The 21045-nt window shown below is 43.2% G+C and overlaps 1 protein-coding gene across 1 annotated transcript; it reads left to right on the top strand.

The window, feature by feature from the left end:
* Nucleotides 1-2862: 2862 nt before the first annotated feature.
* On the top strand, nucleotides 2863-20723 carry LOC142574712 (sterile alpha motif domain-containing protein 3-like). Its single transcript, XM_075683737.1, has 8 exons — nucleotides 2863-2876; nucleotides 3040-3219; nucleotides 4314-4398; nucleotides 12406-12558; nucleotides 12639-12848; nucleotides 16661-16835; nucleotides 17664-17740; nucleotides 20448-20723. Exons 1-8 carry the CDS (start codon nucleotides 2863-2865, stop codon nucleotides 20721-20723), a joined length of 1170 nt encoding a protein of 389 aa, XP_075539852.1.
* The last annotated feature ends 322 nt before the right edge of the window (nucleotides 20724-21045 follow it).

The following is a 21045-nucleotide window of genomic DNA, read 5'->3' as shown; positions in this document are numbered from 1 at the left end:
CACATGTAGAGACGGCCGCCGATGCCTAAATTACTGAGGGCATCAAGAATGGGTTCGTGCAGTACATTGTCATAGGCTCCTTTATGTCTAAGAAAACTGCTCCTACAAGGCGGTGTCGCTTCTTTTCGTGTTCGATCGTGGACACGAGATCAATGACCCCATCTATTGCAGACTGGCCACGTCTAAATCCGGTCATCATTTCAGGATAAAGCTCATTCTTTTCCATGAACCATTCTAATCTAGTGAGCACCATCCGTTCCATCACCTTACCGACACAGCTAGCTAAAGCTACTGGCTGGTAAGATGACATTTCGTAAGGCGATTTTCCTGGCTTTAGGAGGGCGACCAAACGGCTGGTTTTCCACTGCTTCGGGACTGTACTGGATGACCACGTGGCGTTATAGTATGACAGCAGGACTTTCCGCCCTTCCATCCCAAGGTGGCACAAAGCAGTATACGAAATACCGTCAGGTCCAGGGGCAGAAGATCGTCTCGACGCAGCAAGTGCAGCTTCCAATTCCGGCATCGTGAAAGGAAGGTCAAGACGATCATCTTTAGGAGGTAGCACGGGTCGATCCAATGTTGGACATGCTGAAGCATCGGTACGGGTGACTCTTTTACAGAAGTCTTCGGCAACCTGCACTTCCGTGAGAGATTGGTGAAGTGCTAGAGCACGGAAAGGATGTTTTTGCTGAGGAGGGGCACGAAGGCTTCGTACTATCTGCCAGATCCTAGAAAGTGGCTTTCGAGGATCTAGAGACGAACAGAAGGTCCTCCACCGTTGTTTTCCCATTTTTTGAAGGTGACGCCGTATTTTTCGTTGAGCTCGTCGACATAAAGCAAGGTCTACTGACGATTGAGTTCTCCTAACCTTCCTTTCCGCTCTCCGACGGATCGCTCGGAGCCGTTCATATTCAATATCAATCGCCGTTCTGGATGTAGGTGCACTGATGAACTTAGTTGTCTTCTGCACTGATGATACAATAATGTCTTCTATATCAGATGGTGAAGTGATGTCTCCACAGTACTCTTCGACAGATGTAGTGAATGTGGACCAATCAGTGCAGCGTACAGCAGATGCAGTTGATTGCACAAACCACTTCATCTGCACATATGTTGGTATATGATCGCTCCCATGCGTTTCTATGTCCAAGCACCAGTTGACTAAGGGCAGGAGGCTCTGAGATACAATAGTGAGGTCTAAGCAACTTCCGTAGGTAGTGCCGCGGATGTAAGTTGGAGATCCATCGTTGATGACAGCCAGACCTTCAGTGTCTATGAAGTCCATCAAGTGCCTACCCCGACAGTTCATTGCGGCACTTCCCCAGTAAGGATGATGAGCGTTGAAGTCTCCAATAACAACATGAGGGCCTGGGGAACTTTGTAATACAGTGGATAGATAAGAGAGTTCAAGTCTTTGTCTAGGAGGTATGTAGGCGCCGATGATCGAAAACACATGCAGTTTATGTTTTAGTGTCACACACACATATTCATTGCTGCCATGTGGAGCGATCGTGGTCCGCACAAACGTCATGTCACTGCGTATACACATTAACACTTTGCTCTTGTGTCGATCTTCACGTGACCAGAGCTTAACGTATCCGGAAAGGCGAAATTCCGACGTGAGATTTGGCTCGCATATCACGATCACTGGGAAGCGGTATTTGAAGACTCGTTGCCTAAAGTCAGACATGCGGCCGCATAAACCTCGAGCATTCCATTGCATTATAACAGAATGATGCATCTTTTGTTCCAATGTCCAGTGTTTTATCGTAAGAGCCATGATTAACACCCTTATTTTAGAGCCGCTAATAGCGGTTCCATAGCATCTAACGCCTTCACGACCGATAGTGCAGTTGGCGTTGCCATTTCGGAGAGTAATATACGCATAGTGTTCACTAGCTGTTTGAGAATGTCTATCACCTTTTCATTTCCAAGCCTTTCATTACCCTCCCGGCACTTGGGGAGAGCCGAAGGAGTATCTCCTCCGGAAGCCCTTAGTGGTAGCGAAGGCCACTCAATAGCCGAAGAGGTTGGACGCACGTAGGATGACGCCTCATTCCTTGACGGGCACGGTGGTACTGGGGAAGGCGCATCTTGTGTGTCCCGGCCGTGCACTCTCTGTGGCACGTTTTGTATCCAAGTACTCAAAGGAAGTGCCTCTTTCCCTCCGGGCTTGCTCTGGGAGCGGCGACGCCTTTGCCGCAACCGGCGCCTTTTCTTGCGGACGGAATCGGCAGCCTCCTTGTGCGTGGAGTTCTCTCTCACCATTTTCCCAGGATTTGCCTCTCCTCTGCCATTTTGGGGCAGTCCTTGGATGTCGCTTCATGGGCTCCGGAGCAATTTGCACATTTCATGGCGTCAGTCTCACAGGAGTCTACATGATGTGCACCACCACATCTTCGGCACGACGTAGGATTCTTACACACCGCACTCACGTGGCCCAGTTTGAAGCACTTGTGACACTGCAACGGTCGTAGTACATATGGACGCACTGAGTGCCTCACATAACCTACTTTGACCGATGCTGGCAAAGAGTCTGACTCGAAGACCAATTTGATGCACCGCGAATGGCCGAATCGGTGGATGTCGAGGATTCGCACTGTCGACGATAAAAGAGATCGCAGGTCTTCATCCTTTATGTCAATGTCCACATCTGATATCACACCAGAGCAGGTATCTTTGCCGTACGCTAGGAATGAGCGAACTGGGATGTTACCAACTACTTGAATGCCTTTCAAAGCCTCCAATACTGCCTGAGAATTAACGTCCACTGTCAGAATGTTCTTCCGAGCATTAATGCGGATCTCTCTCACATGTCCTGAGGCTATCCACAATAAGGCTAGAATTAAAGTCAAGGAGATGAACCAAGTAAGGTGAGTGTTGCATCAATGCAGATGTTTGGTATTTAAGTCTTCATTTGAGATTGTGTCAAAGAAGCTTTTTATTTCATTCGGTTGTCACATCTAAAATTTAGAAAGTTATCCAAAAGCACTGCACAATGTCCTTCCTTTTTTTCTCCCATCAATTGTACTGCAGGATAGCAGATGTCCTTGAAAAAGGACCACCAGAACAGGCACGCCCCGGTCATGTATACATGCTGCCAACTGTGCCACAAGATATATCCATGAGCATTGAAAGACACAGGGCTGGGCAGTACTTCAAAAACAGGCGGCGGGTGCTGCAATGGCAATACCATGATTTGTGTCTACAAACAATGTAAGTCATTAACACAAACTTTTAGAAACCAACTTTTAGACACATCTTGGCTTGTGGCTGTCTTGCTGAGCTATGTTGAATGGAGCCTGCCATTAAAGCTATGTTGACTAAATCAGCTTGTTATGGAAGATTTCAGGTGCTAGAAGCAAAACAGGATTATGTATTTTATTGACTGGCAATTTTCCCCCTGGACGTTATTTCCAAAGCTGCTCTGATTTAATATGTAACTACAGTGATTTCATTATCTGAAGTATCAGTTATGTATGTAAAGAATTGTATTCCTTCAGCACAAACCAGCTTTACAGCATTAAATGTCTGGTAGAATTCTTATAGCATTGCTATATTTGAACTTAGTTATGTAATCTGACTTCTGTTGGCTTCTAGTTTCCTCTTTGTTGCTTTTATTAGGGGTGTGCAAATAGTAATTTTTACAATAGAATCGCATACGGTCGAACCCACTTATAACAATATTCAAGTGCCACGAAAATTCCATTGTTACAACCAATAATTCTTATAACCGGGTTGCATGAAAAAATAAAAAAAGAGGGATGGCAGAGCCTGATATGAGAACTATATAGGTGGGGAGGCCAGTGCCCCTCCCCACCACCTTCCTCCGCCCGGCTGCTGATTGTATTCACTCGTTTAACTGCTTCCTGGGCGCTCTGATTGCGTGTAATAAGCTGCGGCTGTCGACGTTAAACAGTAGTACTGCTATAACAACTGCAAAGAAGTGTCGCAGGTGGCAAGCGATGTGTGAGCACCGCCTCTAGTTTTTACGTTCCCTCTGTACTTTAACATTTCTCCAATATGGTCCAAATAAAACTGCCGCATTTAGTTTATTTTGTACCTATTGCTTCATTGCAATGGTAGTTCAGATTTGTAAGCAGCTGTTAGCCTGATAAATCAACAGGCACTGCTTTTTCACCTCGCCCTAATTACCCATGTTGCTGTTTGGATTAGCCAAAAATGTTTCAAAGTGTAGCACTTCAGTACTGTTGGCAAATTACTGCCTACCTTTATTTCCTTAGTATTACTGCTTGAAGATCAATTTTTCATCATGCCACCTAAGTTCTTTGCCTCTCTAAATCTGCTAGGTACCCTGGGAAACTGTATGCAGAGGCAGCCCAAGCCCTCATAGCCAAGTTTCCAAACTTGGCTGACAGTACAGGGACTGGCTATGTAAGTTTTTCATTGTTTTGTTTGCAAACTGTACCATGGTGTGGCTTCAGTTGGTTGTCAACCTTCTGATAAGGTGGCTTGTCATCTTTAAGGTGGAATGGCAGAATGGTAGTCCAGGTTGGTGTAGCTGTAGCCTTTGCAGGCTTCATTGCCTTACTAGGAAGACCAAGGATTCCAAAGGGTGGAAAAAGAGTGCCAGGTTGAAATGTGTTAAGGGTAGTTTTAGTTTACTTTGAATTTGTGTGCATAAGCCTTTCCGCAGGCACTTATATATAAACCCTGGCATGTTTGCTATGACATGTTTGACAGTGCAGCGGTGACACAGAGGTAGAGTATCTGCCTTGCGTGCAAGAGGACCGTGGTTCAAATCCCGGTGCCGTGTAATTTTCTATCATTGACAGTAGAACCCTTTTTGTAAGCTATAGAATTCCTGTATGTTGCCAACTATATCCTTATTAATCAGGAATCCGACTCCTAGTTCTCTCTGCTAAGCCCTGGTAGCACAGGACGTGCCTTTTTTTAGCACTGTATCTGCTTCATTGGACCTCTTAACCTTACTGAGCCCTATTATATCACATTTAATGCCCGCTAATACCTCCAATAGCACTGCTAGACTCGCCTCAGTAGATAACTTTCTAGCGTTAGGTGTCGGATTCTAATGGCGGCCTGTTCAGACCCAGGTATTCTTAGCACCCTCTGCTGCGTCACAGGTCTGACAGCCGCCGTGGTCAGTTGCTTCGCAGCCCCTGGGGACTGAGGGCCGGAGTTTGATTGTTGTATTAATATAGGAGGTTGTGGCCAAGTACTGCACTAGGGTGGCCAATCCTATTGTCAATGTGAGTATTCCAAGTAAGGTCCTCTGTAAACCATGCGCCCAAGAACTTTTGCTCTGTAACTTGTTCTAGTAACGTGTCCTCAAAGTGCAGATGAACACAGTAGGGGTCTCTTTTATTTGCTGGCTTAAAAATTATATATTTGGTTTTGCTTGTGTTTAAACTCAGTCGGTTGCTTTTAAGCCACCTGGAGAGGTGTAAGAGGTAACTGTTAGCTGATGATTCTATATATGTGTATTTCATACTGGATTTTTCATGTAACGTGAACCAAACCTTAAAAATAAGTAGTGCATGTAAGTGAATGAGACAGTGAGAGGTGGTCATATTAAAGGAAACCTTAAACTATTTTGACAAATGTGCATAAACTGAGTCATTAGGGTAGGCTCTATGATCACTGACACATTTGATTGATTCTTTATTGGTTTATCACAATAAATGTGATGGGAGGTGAATGGAAAAGCCACTTAAGGATAGCTTGAGAGGGTCCTCTGCCCCCGTATACTTTCTTTAAGAGCTCCACGTAAAGTGTGTAGTTTATTATAGGGCTATGAATATGTGCATTGCTACCGACTGCAGTGTTGCTGCTCCCCCGAGTTTTCAGCCGCCCTTTCACCTGCTACATAGCAAGTGCGCACTAAAGCCCCTCCATATAAGTTTTCGCCGACCAGGTTAAGTACCGCCAACCTACCCTCCTCCGCGCTTCTCCCCCTCAGCTTCCGGTAGCAAGTGGAACTTGTCCAGCTTCTGGTTTTAGGCAGAAGCGACGTCACTGCTGTATTGAGGTGCGAGTGTGCAACAAGCAAAAATTCAGGAACCGGAAATCCCGGAAGCAGAATGACTAGAAACTGAAATTGCGGAAGCAGAACTGGTATGAGCGACGAATCTGAGAACAGTGGCACACATCAAAGGTTGGCGCTACTTAGCCCAAGCGGTGCTGGCGCATGGATTTAGGGGCTTTAGTGCACTCGATGTCAGTCGGGCAAGCTATCTGATTAGCTACCCATGTTGCATCCTCGGGAATTCTTGAAACATGCTGCTGCATTAAGCTTAGCTTTAGTAACATACATATGCATAGCAATTTCTCTACACAAATGTAACAAATATAGACTTTTCTTTAAACCACTGGCCCCCATCCATCTGAGAATGTTACTGCTCTGGACTCAGGCAGCTGATGGGATGCGGAGTAGTTGCATGAAAATAAAGGCAGCAATGTGCCCTTTGGCCGCAGTAACATGAATGGTAGTGGTGCTGTATTATGCTCATCTTGCACTGCAGGTGTGTGCAGGGAGTAAACTGCAATGTCTGCATGCTGTAGAAAACATAATTGCTGAACTTGGTAAACAAGCGGTCACCTGCAGTTCTGAAAAGAAGGGTGCTTTGCAGCAGTTGCCACCAGTTCTGCATTTGTCAAAGTGAAGAATTTTATGTAATCTTTACAGAATAGCAGAAAGTTTTCCTAACAAGCCGAGATCCAGGAAGAAAAGCATTGCGAAGGAAATTGAACGTGCTTTACAACATGTCATATGTCCGTCATAACACCACCAGCATATTTGTGCTCAAGTATGCAGAACTTAAAATAATTGTTTTAGTACTCAAGTTGTACGTGAAGAGCTGTAGAGCATGCTCAAACCCCAAATGAAGTTGTTTCTGTAAAATTTTTGTGGTTCTTTCCTTTTGCAAGCTGTGAAAAAACCCAGGAAATATTGAAAAATTATCCCTCCTATCTCTTAGGACTGGCAGAATCTCCATATCAAAGGTGCTGACGTACTCTGGATGCTGTGGTTGATTCATTTTTTTTTCTTTGGCAATAAGCATGCAGGCTTTCTCCTTTCAAAGCGCGCTAGAGAGCTGTGACAACTTTGGTTTTGTATATCGTAGAGCCCAGAAAAGATAACCACATAAGAGATACTGCCATTTAAAGAACTTCATTTGGTGGTTCTGAGCATGCTCTAAAACTTTTCGAATACAGCTTATGCTCTAAAACAAAGTATTTTACACATATAGATGTTACTTATTACGTAACTCGTCAAACCTTATGAAAATCCGACAACTTTGAGCTATTTGTGTCATTCGTCTTAAAGGGACACTAAAGGTTACTATTAAGTCAACGTGGACTGTTGAAATACCATCACAGAAACCTCGAAATGCTTGTTTCGTGCCAAGGAGAGACTTATTTTAAGAGAAAATGCGTTCTGAAGCTTCCGCGTACCTCTAGCGCAGTTCAAATCGCCCGCCCTCCGATCGAGGAGTACTGACATCATGGTCTCATAGTGACCTTGCGCCATCGGTGAGTAGAACGGCGTCCGCAGACGGCGCTACGGCTTTTCTGCGCAAAACGCGAACGCGCGGCCAGAAACAGAGCCAAGACAGAGCCGACAGCAGAGCGAAAGCGGGAGTATAGTGGCTAGCGGAAGGAGAAACGAATTACGTCCCAAATTACGTCCCACGGCACACGGAGAGTCCGTTTTCGTTACGAGCTCGCAGCGTGGTCGGCGTGGTCTATGAGAAGCGACGAGCCTTTTCGCACTCGCAACAAGGCATAAAAATGTGCGAATCGACGCAAAACTCGGTCTAGAAACGTGCTTCGCCACAGCCAGGGCTCAATACGACCCACGCTGGCACGACCCAGATGTCGTTTCCCGCACCGCCACCAGGCGCCGCTACTATACCTCCAACTCCAGCGCAAGACGCCCATAAGCTGGTACTTCATTTTATGACGCTAACTTCGACGCTCGTCGCAATGGACCCTGACACCGACAGATTGGCTCGCGATGGTGGGCTCAACTTCAGCGATTTGAGCACCGACGAGCGCGACCTGCTGCTGAGGGCTCGCACTGCCGGCGGCCTCGACACCGGCTCTCCGGAGCGGGAAAGCAACGAGGGCTTCCCACGACATCACATGGACGTGGCATTATCGCTGCTTGTTCCAAATGAAAGTTTCGCGAGCCAGCAGAACCCTCACAGCACGACGCGATAACGAAACTACTGAAACTCCAAAGCGTGCGCGGCGCAGAGTCGAGCGCGCACAGTCGAGCGAAAACGAAACCTTTCAAACACCCATATTACTGAAGGGTAACGTCAAAATGTTATTTTTTCTTAGAATCGAATAGACGTAGACAAATAACATTTTTTTCCGTCTTATAATCGAATGAAATGATATTTTTAATACGAGTAGTTGAGTATTAGTAACACAAATTATGAGGAGTCCTTTCGTCATCAGGCTAGTACCGACATGTCGCTGGGGGGTCTCAAATCGTGTCATGCATTTACCTCAATTTCTCGGTTACTAAAGCTCTGTTCACGATTATATTGACGCCTTAGACGTTCTAGAACATTGCTCTACCACTTTAACTTGAGTTTCTGGTAACCTTTAGTGTCCCTTTAAGTGTACCACTCTATTTTGAGACTTTGGTTCAAGCTATGTAAACACTGGCTGTAGGGTGCCCCATTTAAATTTAGCCAAGATTTTAAACATATGCTGATGCGTTATATGAGGGTGCAACTTGATGTTAATTGCTCGGTGGAGCATGTTGCACTTATTCTTCTATTCCTTCAATTTTATAATTAGACAAGATAATCCTCTATGCAAGTTTTAGAGGAATACATTAACTGCACAGTTATAGCGCGGGATTAAAGACTCCACATTTGTAACTATCACACAACTATTTTCTGTGTTGTACAGCCTACAGAATACGAAGATTCACCTAACTAGCTGTTGGCAAGCTGTGTTTGCAGTGCTCTTAAAGGTGCTATGAATTAATGAATAGCGTTTTTAACGAAACCTAGTGTTGATGCTTGTAGAGTGACAGTAGCCACAATATCATGTTCCATCTGTTTACTGCTGTAATCAACTCCCGTACTTCTTCGTTTTGGCTGTGCAAGTAAAACCAATTGCTGCATTAATTTCTAAGCGTACTGCATCAAGGCTGTATCACTATCTTAGCGACAGCATGCTCTGCTCCATCTTACGCCTAGTAGGCAACGCTATGAAATCAAGTAAAATTATGCACTTATATATGTCTCACTCTTTCCATTTTGCAGTGCAGTTGTTAGGGATGTGCGATTTTTACAGAATAACCACTTCTTATTGTACATCTATAGCTTGTGGTTGAGTTAAAGGAGGGATATGGGTTTGACAAAAAATATTTGTCGTTGACTATAGAAAGTTGAAATTTTCAACAAATATTCAATCTTAATAAAGGTAAAATCAGGCATCCACCCGTTTCGTAGCAATTGCTATAAAGGAAACCCATACGAGGAACCCGTATGGGTTTCCTTTGTAGCAATTGCTACGAAACGGGTGGATGTCTGATTTTCCCTTTATTAATTGCTTCTCTCTACCTTGCGGGTTTCTGCAGAACTACTACGTCAAATATTCAATCTTGTTGCCGATTGCCCATATGCAATTTGTTCTTCTTTTTTTTTGCTAAGTAAAGAAATAACTTTTCCATGTTTAAATTGGGTCTTAAGCTTCAAAAAATTTACTTTGGCAAGAGAGCTAAAATTAACCCAGTATGTCGTTAAATGTCCAAGGAGTGAAAGTTCGTATTGTAATGTTTGTATCTATAGTTCAGGCAAAGTTGTGGAATTCTAAATTTGCAACATTGCCAATGTGAACTGATTTCTGTATTTCAAAATGCTTCCATGTCCTAAAACACTGTCACAGTGGTTCTGCACTGTATGTATCTCTAGCACATAGGCAAAAAAGGATTGAGTAGCAGAGAGACAGTATCACTTCCATAGTTTTTGACTTGCAAGAAGTGTGTAAGGAAAACAGACAAAAAAAAACTAAGAGTGCAAAATGTGCATTTCATGCAAGGCTCGTTCTGGCAGGATAGCAAGCCAAAAGGGTGCTCATTCTAACAAGATCAAGATGGCTTGGCTATTAAGCGGCTTTGCAATGGCAAAGACACAAGAAGGGTCATTTTCAGTGCTTTTATGGGCATACTGAACATTTTGTAGTACTAATACAGTGTTTTTTCTTTCTCGGCTACATGTTGTTTTGAGCTCGTTTTTTGCCAGCACGTGTGGAATGTATGCAGATTTGAAAAAATAGGACAATCTATGTTTTAGTGTGTGTGTGTGTGTGTGTGTGTGTGTACACACACACACACACACACCCTAAAGACCTATACCCTTTAAGCGAAATCGCTTAGTTTCATCGAGAGCACAAAGAGTTGGCTGCAGTTGCTGGTTGCCAGAAATGTGCTGCTCCACTGGTTCAAATCAGTACCCTCCTGGTAATGCTTGCAGAATTTATGATGTAAAAGTATGAGACAAATTTACATGTAATTGCATGATGCATGCATATACCTCTCTTTAATATGTGGTGTGCTATCTTTTGGTGGCAAATGAGAGCAGCAAGAGAAGTCTCTCGAACCCTCACCGCATTGGAGTGTAGATTTAAAGCACTGCATTCGTGCGTGGCACAAGTGAGAGCACTGCAGTCACGGAGCCTTCTCCCCCCCCCCCCTAATTTCAAAGGGCGTTCTTCATAATGCAAGATACAATATTGCCCCATCAGAAAGTGGTGATATTGAAGCTTCCTAGCACATTCTACAACTTTCTCATTCGAAATTACCTATGAAGTGTTTTCCAATTGCAGAATAAGGCTTGTGAAGTTGAATAATTACCAACCTTTGCTAGTTATACTAGAACATTGAAAGCATTGTCTTGGTCTTTAAAGCGGCCACACATGGCTTTAGTTGTATCCTGTGGCATCTCTCTAAAACCTTGGCTTACAGTTGCCTGTGTACACATGGGCTTTGTACACCAAGAGAAGGTAATGTAATGCAAACTGATGATGGCCTAATTTACCCTCATTAACCTCATTTGCAGCATTCGCTACCGGTTGACACCCAGGTTTTGTTCAGCTTTTATCCTTAGTTAACTGCAATGCGTGGTACTTTTGACTGTTAATGCTGAAAAAATAGATGGATTAAAATTGCCGCCTAGTTATAGCCAGTTCATGTATATACATAAGAACATAACATTGAGATCGGTGAGCACCTAGCAGAAGCATTGGGCAGTGTGCCGAAAACTCCTGCCACTCGGCTGTGTCCTTCTTGAGTAAGATAGTTATTGCGTTCGCTGGCAGAGCGGCATCTTCCTCTCACAATAAGCACTGATCACAACTAGTTGAAGGTGCTCCAAAAAGTCAGTGGTGGTTACCATGGATCGAATGCCAACCAAAGCAGACAATGAAGCGAACGACGCTCGGAGAACTGTATTGATGTATGACATAGCGAATGCATCAGTTTTGTAAAAGCTGAAATTTGCATGTATGAAAAACTGATAAGGTTGCTATCATCAGGCTTCTGTGACAGGGGACATAGTTTCAAAACCCACCATCAGGCACGATTTAAAAAATAATGGAGGCTGCATTTGAAGCTATCTGGATGGATGTATGAAGAAAACTTGGGGATCAGTGACAGTATTGCATTGTAATAAAAAGTTCAGCATGTTACACTCCTGTAACACATGAAAGCGAAAGCCTGCTGCACACATAGTAATGCATTAATTTGTACAATCAGAGGCGTCAGACTTCTTGCATGACATAACGAGCTGAAGTGTGATGTAAACGTATGGCGCTGTAGGTCGACCTCCTCGACGACACGTGCCAGCACCTAATGTACTACCTAACGGTTCTTTCTTTAGTTTCTTGATTCATATTCTGCCATTCCTGATGGTATTTTTGCATCACTAGACTTAGACTACGCTTTTTTGAGGTATGAGCCATTGCAATGAGCCTCTTAAGGCTTTTTCTTTGTCCTTTTGTTCATTCCTCCTTTCATTTCTTCATTCATATTCAGCCATTGCATCTTTGCTTGCTTGTGGTGGTATGAGCCATTCCTGATATTTTTTGCATCACTGGATGTGACACCGCTTGTTTTTTGGTATGAGCCATTGCAACGAGCCACTCAAGGCTTTCGTCTTAGAATAGAATCTGCCACAGGCTATTCATGATATAGTTTTGCTGAACTGAGTATTTGGCTCTAAGACAGCTGTCTAGTGAATATAGACCAGCGCTACTAGCGTTGCATAGATTTATATGGCCTGTGCAACATTGTAGTTGCTGTTTATTGCTATCGGGCATGCAAAAAATTTTACTTTTGCTTGCCATTGTGTATGGGTTTGCTTCACCTAGTAATAAATTGTGATGCTTTTTACCTAGGACTCGTGGCGAGAAGCTTTAAGGTTTAAAGCTAAATATGAGCGAAGGAAGCTCAGACTGCAAGAAGACGCAGATGATGGCCCACCACCTAAAAGAGCAGTAGTGGTCAACAATGACAGTCTTGCCTCCAAAAGGATCACAAGACCATTTTCAGTATGTATAATCCTATTAGTGTAAATCTACAAGTTGCCAGCCTACTGTAGTGTTAATTGATTAACATGGTTTCTTTTCAGGCTGCTGCCATGGAAGATGGAGAGGACAATGAGACCATTGATGCTCATCTTGTAGCCATGGCTAAAGAAGTGTCAAAAGCCCGGCCTGATGTCGCCTACATTTCCGACTGCATGGCAAGAACATTTGCTAGTAGAAGAAAATGGATTGGCGAAAATCCATCAGTGGGAGACATTGTGAAGATGTATCCCGCTCTTTCCATGAGCACAATGGTAAGTTTTTGAAGGAAAAGTATTTGGCTATCACTGAACCCAGGAAAATGCATAGGCAAACTTTTTGTTGCAATATGCCAGAAAAAAGACCTTGTGTATTTTCTTGTTTTCACTTATTGCAGTCCTTTGCTTGCAATTGTCATTCAAAGGGACCAACTGGGCTCAAGCCGATTTTTCTCAATTTGATTTGGGATGCTAAACTTGGAAATTATCAGGTTTTACCCTGAAAACTAATTACCTGTGTGCACATGAGTGAGTGCATGTGTTGTGCACACACTCATGCATTCTAAATGCGCTGTACTGATCCATAAAAAAACATTCACGTGGCCAATGCCACTAATGGTTCAAGAAAGCTTTATCTTGGGGCCAACTCTCATCTCCACATAAGCACATGTGAAACACAGAAATGCTCTCATTAGACTACTACTGAAACGACTTGTATGAAAATTATTGCACCATAAGAGAAACTGGAATTCTACCATCTTTAAGGAGCGCTTTTGAATTAAGGCCTCGAATTCATTAGTAAATCTTCTGAAAATTGGTAAATGGGGGAGCACAAAGGTTAACTAATCTGAAACTTTCTACCAAATACAGTTATTGTTTTGTAAAGTGCCTCTATTAGGGCATCTGAATTAGACAAATATTTTTAGCTTACATGTAATTGTTAAAATACTTGTGAGGCTTGCGAAATTCCTATTTACAAATTAGTTTGCTTATTTCAGTTTCACTTTCCCTTTTTGTCACAAGTATTCATTTAACACTCATTTGGAACAAACGAAAATGTTACAAAGGAAAAAGAAAGCAAGGAAAACCAGGGATTAAAGGTGTTTATCTGCACCTGACTAGGTCATTGTCCTCAATATACCAGGTGTTTCAGCAAACACTTCCAAAAATTTTCAAAGGTTGCCTGTGGCAGATTGCACAATTGTACACTCTTGAGCAAATTACACCCTTTTGCCACGCAATAATAGTAATCTGTCTTGTCCGCATTCCCTTTCTTTAACGCTGCAAGCGCGGTACTTCCCAGTAACGAACAGCATGCTCGTTATCAACATAACATAGCATTCCTGACAGGAAAGTAGCAGGTGCGGTGCTTTCTAGAAAGGAAACGCGAGCAAGGCAGATGACTATTGTTGTGTGGCAGATATACATTCCAAAGGGTGTACCTTTGTCTAAGAGTGTATAGTTCAGGAGCCGGTCTACTCGAAGAGGCGGACATTACTTGAAAAAATGAGATGCAGAATTAACTAATTCACAAAAATTCACTAATTAAGTCGACAAATTACCATATGGCCCACATTGAAATTTACAAATTCTAGCCATGGAGTTCACAACGCACACCCATTTGGAACACATTCTCAGGATGACACCAGTTTCTAGATATTAATGGCAAAGAAATGCATTGGTGTTCCTGTTTAAAAATGTTTGAGTGTTTGCTGAAACACCCTGTACTGTGCACTCAAGCCACAGTGGTAACATCTCATTGAGCCACATATTGACAAAGAAAAAGCATAGATAAGGAATACGAATTTTGATGCTTCTTGAAAATGAACCTAAAGGTCTCGGCAACAAGTATTTACACAAATGAAAAATGCCTTTACCAAGACGTAAAAGGAATCGTTCAAGAGACATCTCATAACTAAAAAGCATTCTACAAGCAATTAGGCAAAGAACACCCACTATCTATTTTTGGGTAAAACATGTAAAATAGAGTTTGACATTAAAATGAAAAAAAGAGAGAAAATGAAAAAAAAAACGCTGTGCCAAGTGTTGTATTACCTAAGTCTTCAGACAAAGAATTAACAGGAGGAGGCTTGGTCCATTAAGGTTTCTGTAAACTAGCTCTCTGTAGTTTTTTGGGGACATTGCCTCTTTAAGTTCACGTTCAATACATTTGTGTGTAACATATCAATGTTCTCTGCTTTAGGTGTTTCAGTAGGTTCGATTTACAGAATTGCTGTCTTTTTTTCTGTTTTTCTTTATTGCGCAGTTGTCTTCAGTTTTTATAATGTTCTGATTTCATGAATTTTCTTAAAATTTCAACCTCCTTAAAGGGAAGCTGAAGAGTCTGTCGAATTCAATAAGATGCTCATATACGGATGTGGGATCTTTATAAACCATGCACGTAAAATTTTGGGCGAGATTTTTCACTTAGGAACGACGTAATCGCCGGTTAAAAGTGCGCTGTCGCTGTCACGAGGCGCCCCACCAATCACAGGCGGAAACAAGGTGCGCAAGCTGCTCGAGCCTACTGCTGCACATTGCGTCGAAATAAAATCTGTTTGCGCTTTCTTGCGCTCAATTTCAATGCGATATTCGGATTCGGAGGGTTGAAAGCCATTACGTACAGCTCTTCACTCATTTTTTCTGGAAAACTCTTCAGCTTCCCTTTAAAGGGCCCTTCACCAGGCCATGTGGCGAATTTTAATTATATGCTGGAAGTTGTTACGTGTTCTTAGGGAGCACCGTTCTACCGCCAGAATGTTCAAGTTGGTTCCTCAATAGATAGAAATATTTGTGAGTGCTCCAAACCGATCATTTCAGGAGATGAGCATCACAGCCAACATAGACGCTCTCTCCACTTGCTCTGTCTAGCCTCCCCAAGCGAAATTCCATCCCTGTGTTCTCCCCTACTCCAGCTGAAGATCGCATGATGCATGTGTCACGGGCCCTGCCTTTCTTAATTTTTTTTTGCTCACTTCATTACTGCATGGCGCTCTTCCGCTGACAGTCCTGCGTGCGAGCACTTGTATTTGTCTTCCTTTGCACAGCAAACAATTTGCATGCTGTGCATGAGAACACTTAACAAGTGGTATAAGTCAGTGCTACACAAATGCTGAGGCAGACGCAAGCGGATCACAGCGCATGATCGTGCGCTAGTACATGGTAGACAATGACAGTGTCACTCTGCGCATGCGAGTGTATGACCTGGGTACAAGCAGATGAAATGAAAGCACAACTCTCTTGCTATACGGCACGAAGTAAAACAGACATTCTGTTTGTAGGTTTTATTATTTCTCTAAACTTTCATTTGTCTATTGCAGCAAAAGGTCAAATAGCTTGTTGCCTTGAATAATTCTCAAATTCACATGCCACTTTGAATGACATTGCAGCCCTGGCATGCATGTAGTGCACTTATGCGATGTATGTCGACCCTCCGGCTGGGAGTGCGACCCCCGCAAGGAGAAGGGCAAATAGCGTCTCGTTTGACATTTAACTTGTTTTTGTTTTTTTTTCGGTGTGTAGGGATGTAATACATGGCAGACATGGTCACTAGCTGCATTATATGCACTGCACTTGTCAGCTCAAGATGGCCAGACCTGATGAAGGGGGCCCCCTAAAAATGGTGCTTTCTACAGTTGGTACATATAATCTGTTACTTTAAATGCAACAAACCTAATCAAACTTAGTGCCTTGTATTCCGAGAAAAAGTTTCTATAAAATGTACTAGACATTGCGTGTTGCAATGCCTAAAATGCTGTGAAAAGCTTTTTAATCTGCACTTTCCTTGTTTTAACAAGTACCAGCGAAAACATATTTTTGGGGGACCTTGGTTCCACTTTTGTAGTCCAGGAGATGGAAGGAATGCAAGAATGAAAGCTGATGCCATGAGCATGGTTTTGTGTTCTTTTGTCCTTTATTTTTCATGTGTGCCAACAAACTATCCCATTAACATATGTGCAGCTAATTTAATGCATCCATCAATATGACAAAGCATAACTCGGAGCTGCTGTAAGCCAATACTGTTGCTTAACAACTTCAATCTGGCCAAAACCTGTGATGTGATCTGCCTTGTTATTCATTTTCTTTAGGCTCAGCTGGAGTTCCATCGAATGACAACAGTGGCAGTTACGGAGAAATTGGAAGAAATTCTAGCAAAAGCTGCACAAAAGATCATTATGGCGTCTAAGAAGAAGCGACACCTTCAGAGCTTCCTCCAAAGATACGAGGAAACCATGAGCGGCATCTCAGAGGCCTCACACTATGGTACTTATCACGATATCAGCGAGGCAAAACTAATATTTTATCATGTGAAAGTCTCTCCATAAACTATATGGGAGTGAACATCTTGTGATTGGAAAGGGTACACTGCAATAAGTTCTTTAGCATAAATAGTAACTATAATTATAAATGGGCAGTCAACCAGAGCAGTGGGTGGTATTTCCCCCGCCACCTATTGGGAGGAGTTTGGTTTGGCAGTAGGGTTCTCCTGACATCCCATTTGCATGTAATTGGACATGCGAGATAGTATTTTATAGGGTAATTTTTAACATGCTCTTTACTCAGTATGCTTCAGTGCAGCTTAGACCCTGCCCTCAACTAGCAGCCCACTGTTTGCTGGCAGTTGTGAGGAATTTAGTCCATGGTCTTTACTCTCTTGTGAAAACTATTTTACTCGCTTTGCTTTTATATGGGGCTGATATGTTGCAGGGTCCCTTGGCTATGTTAGCACTAGCACATTCAAGAGTATGTGGGACACAATTTCTCTTATAGTGACTCAGTTCAAGGGCTCCATGACGAACACGGAGTCGTCTGCACATTAGAAAATTCCTTAGGTGCAGTCTACTACCGAGTTTCCTACATAGTTTCATGTAGCAGTTACTGCAGCATATGATGGCTAAGTGTCAAGTCTGAATTTATGATGATCCAGTAAACCATTCCTGCGCAAGTATAGAGCTACTTTTGCTGCCCCACATAGGCCCATTATCTGTGATTTCCAATCGAAGCCTTTCAAAATGACGCATGCAAACGAAAGTGAGCAAACTTGATGTGTGGTGAAGCAGTGCGTCTAATGCTCCTGCATAACTTTTTCAGAGATGACACTTACAGCAGCAATTTGCCTTCTTCCGACCATGGTGAAGGAGCGCATGGAAACGTTCATTTGCTCTTCTGTAAGTAATTCCCTTTTCAGAAGTTTTTGGAAATTGCAGACTGCTTTGCATCTGGCGGCAATGTTGAGTTTATGTATTTTAGTTATAAATGCTTAGAAAGTATTGTACATACTATTGTGGGCAAATGAAACAAACAGGAAAGCATTAAGTAAAAACGCCTGACCTGTAGGCAACAACTGTCAAAATCACTGTGTATGCTGCTGCAAAAATTGTGCGGGTCCCGAGGCAAGTGTACAAGCCTAAATGATGCTGAGATCACATGGAGAGACAAATGTAGAAGCAAAAGAATGCATTCTAGTCTGCCCTAGTTTCCTGTTAGTTTGTACCATTGCAGACATCTGTGAACTACAGTGAAACCTCGTTAAAACGTAGTTGGCTGGAGCTCGGAAAAAGTACGTGCTAAACGGTAGTACTGTTTAACCGAAGTAGCATGAGATCGACCACTTACATGTCAAAAACTGAACTCGGAGAGAGTGCGATGAAAGGGGAAAAAACATGCAGTATTTATTCACTGTGTGTATTTTTGTTTGATGCCATGGCGGCCTAGCAGCAACTACAGCGGCCTCAAACTTGCTGAAGCTGAGCTTTTCAGCCAGCCCCCCTCTTCTCGGCAAACACTCGCATGGCAGATTCCTCGTTGGCATTACATATTCTCCGTGCACGCGCACGGTAGCGCTGCAGAAGTTGCGGGGCGCCTTTTTCATTGCGGGCTGCTGTTTTCGCCTCGACGATTGCATTTATGAGGCTGGCCCAGCTTCTGCCACTGTCGGGCCTGAATCGCCCGTGCCGCCGCTTTCCTTGTTGTCCTCATGACTGTTGCTAGCCGACACTTTGGTAACAACAATGGCGAAAAGTCAAAACGCGTAGCCGACAACTCTTCACGGTCGCAGCAGCACTGCCGAGCAACTTCTTCGCATTCCAAATGCCATGCACCGGACTCAACAGCAGATACCTGTCGCGTGCCAGCGCTGTCTCGTGTCATGTTCAATAGCACGAACGATGTCTCATTTTTCTTCTATGCTGAGCATCCAGCATCTTCTTTATCCGAGCTTCGGCATGACGTGAGTCCTCACTTGCCCGTCGCCACAACGCTCTCTGGCACACCGCCGAAATGATGTGGCTTCACGCACCAATGCCCAGGGCGCTTGGAGGCCGTTCCGACCTCTGAGGCCCACTTCTACTAGGCCGCCCAATGGAGACGACGCACCGCCGTGTTTGCACAACGAAAAGTGGAAACACTATGTGTTAACCGATACGTACGCAATAAGCTGGTACGGTTTGAGCGGATACAAAATACATTATGTTCAATGGCCGCTGAGTCAGGAATTTGACTTTACTACTTTTAAAACGAAACTGCTGTTTAAGCGGGTACGGTTTAATGAGGTTTTACTGTATTCTTAAAATCTAGGCAGCTACTTTTGGCCAGGAGAGAGTGGCTTAAAAGGTAGAGATCGGCAAGTTGTTATGAAACCTGCAAACTGACGAGGACCAAGGCAAAAGGTGATAGAACAAATGCCGGGCTCACAATTGTTACTTTTCTCCGAGGTAACTAACGTATGAAAGCACCACATCACTGTAAATATGCCTTAACGTTCGGTCATTGCTTTTGATCACCGAGAATGACACAGTTCACTGGCACCATATTCCTGCATGGAACCATTATCTTTTAAAAAGTAAGATATGCTTCTGTGAAGTTGCATCACATGTTTTCTCACCATTCACACATAATTACATTTACAACATCGGAGGGTAATTGGCCATTTACGGTTCTGGATGATGTGTCAGAGCGCTGTCCTGATATGCTTATTGATGAAAATTGCAGTTATCAGGAGCAGGTCTGAATGCTAATGGAAAGCTTCAGCATAAGGGCTGATATAGTTGCACTGGTCTGGTGCATGCATAAAATGTTAGCTTGCGGTATCTTTTGAATAAACCGAAAAATGAAAGTCCAGCATCTGTCCTATTTCCATCTTTGTCTCTGTTCTCATCTCTTTCGGCTAGTTTCATATATTCATGGCTTATCATTTTGGAAACACTGCAGTCACTGTCACAACTAAAATTTTTGTGCTAGTGTGTCGCTTTGTGGCACACTGCTGTAGACTTAAAATTGGCTGATGATGGTGTAGCTTGGTAATATGAAATTATAGATAGAATTCTTGCATTGTCAATGCAAATATTCTTTTATTGCAGGTAGCATTCTTGGTATTGTCATACCAGTTTTCTTTCCATGTGTCTGCGCATTTTCGTGAAGCACCCAGATGGAAGTGGCGATGCTCTAGCAAAACTACGTACTGATATTTAAGTGCTGAAGGAATTTTAAATAAGGGATAGATACAGAAAATTACTTGTATTATTTGGATTAAATAAGTTCATTTATATATAGGTCATAAATGATTTACGTAAGAAAAACTGCTAACCAAGTGATAGTGTGAGGGCTCCCTCGAGCGCAGTTCCAATGTGTGTGGGTTGCTTCCAGAATGCTATAAAGATGCATATTGCACACTCTCTGCCCTAGGCACTTCAGGATTTTAAAAATCTGCGTCGTTCCCATGGTTATGTGCTTACTATATGTTTCAGGTATATTTCCTTACAGAGTATGTTGCAAAGTATTAGCAATAGAATACTGTTTGAAAACAATGTAGGTCTCTTTAAAACCATACCGTAATGTCCTTTCTGTAAATTATAATTTGCATTTAATTTCTTGCAGGACCCCACAGTGGTGCACTATGTGCCCACTATTACATATGAAGGTGATCTGTTGAAAACAAGATCATTTGCTGTGTGCCTTGAAGGGCTGAAAATTCAAAAAGGAAGCTTGCTGGCTGCAGTAGCCACGCTGCTGGCTCTATACTGGGCTTTTAATATTGTGTTCGTAAAAAAGGACCAGAAGACACTAGATTTACTGTGCCGCCTAATTCAAGTGGATAGTGGTGTCCCTGCGACACCACTCGTCCGTGTATCGCACACTCTTTTGATGCAATAAATAGTTCCAGTGAAACGCTTGTGGTTTTGTACAACCCCATAAAGGCGCTAACAGATGCACTGCCATGGCCGAGTTGTCCCAAGTCTATTGAAAGCTTGTCAAAAGTGAGCCTAAAGGGACAAGTGGAGCAACGGTTAATCTCCTGGATGAAACACTATTGGATGAACATTTGTGGCAAGTGGAGAACTTGTGGGGTTCAAAAGTTTGCCTTTGTGGCAGCATTGGAAGGAGAATCCGTTCGTTCCTTCAGGAGTACCTGAAAAGATTAATAGTTAGTCCTTTTGGGAGCATCTGTTAGTCCCTCTGGGAGTAGCATGAAGGA

Source organism: Dermacentor variabilis, chromosome 3, assembly GCF_050947875.1.
Source record: "Dermacentor variabilis isolate Ectoservices chromosome 3, ASM5094787v1, whole genome shotgun sequence".
In the NCBI taxonomy this organism is placed as follows: Eukaryota; Metazoa; Arthropoda; class Arachnida; order Ixodida; family Ixodidae; genus Dermacentor; species Dermacentor variabilis.
Note: the sequence above shows the minus strand (reverse complement) of the source record. Positions and strands in the feature narration are given on the sequence as shown.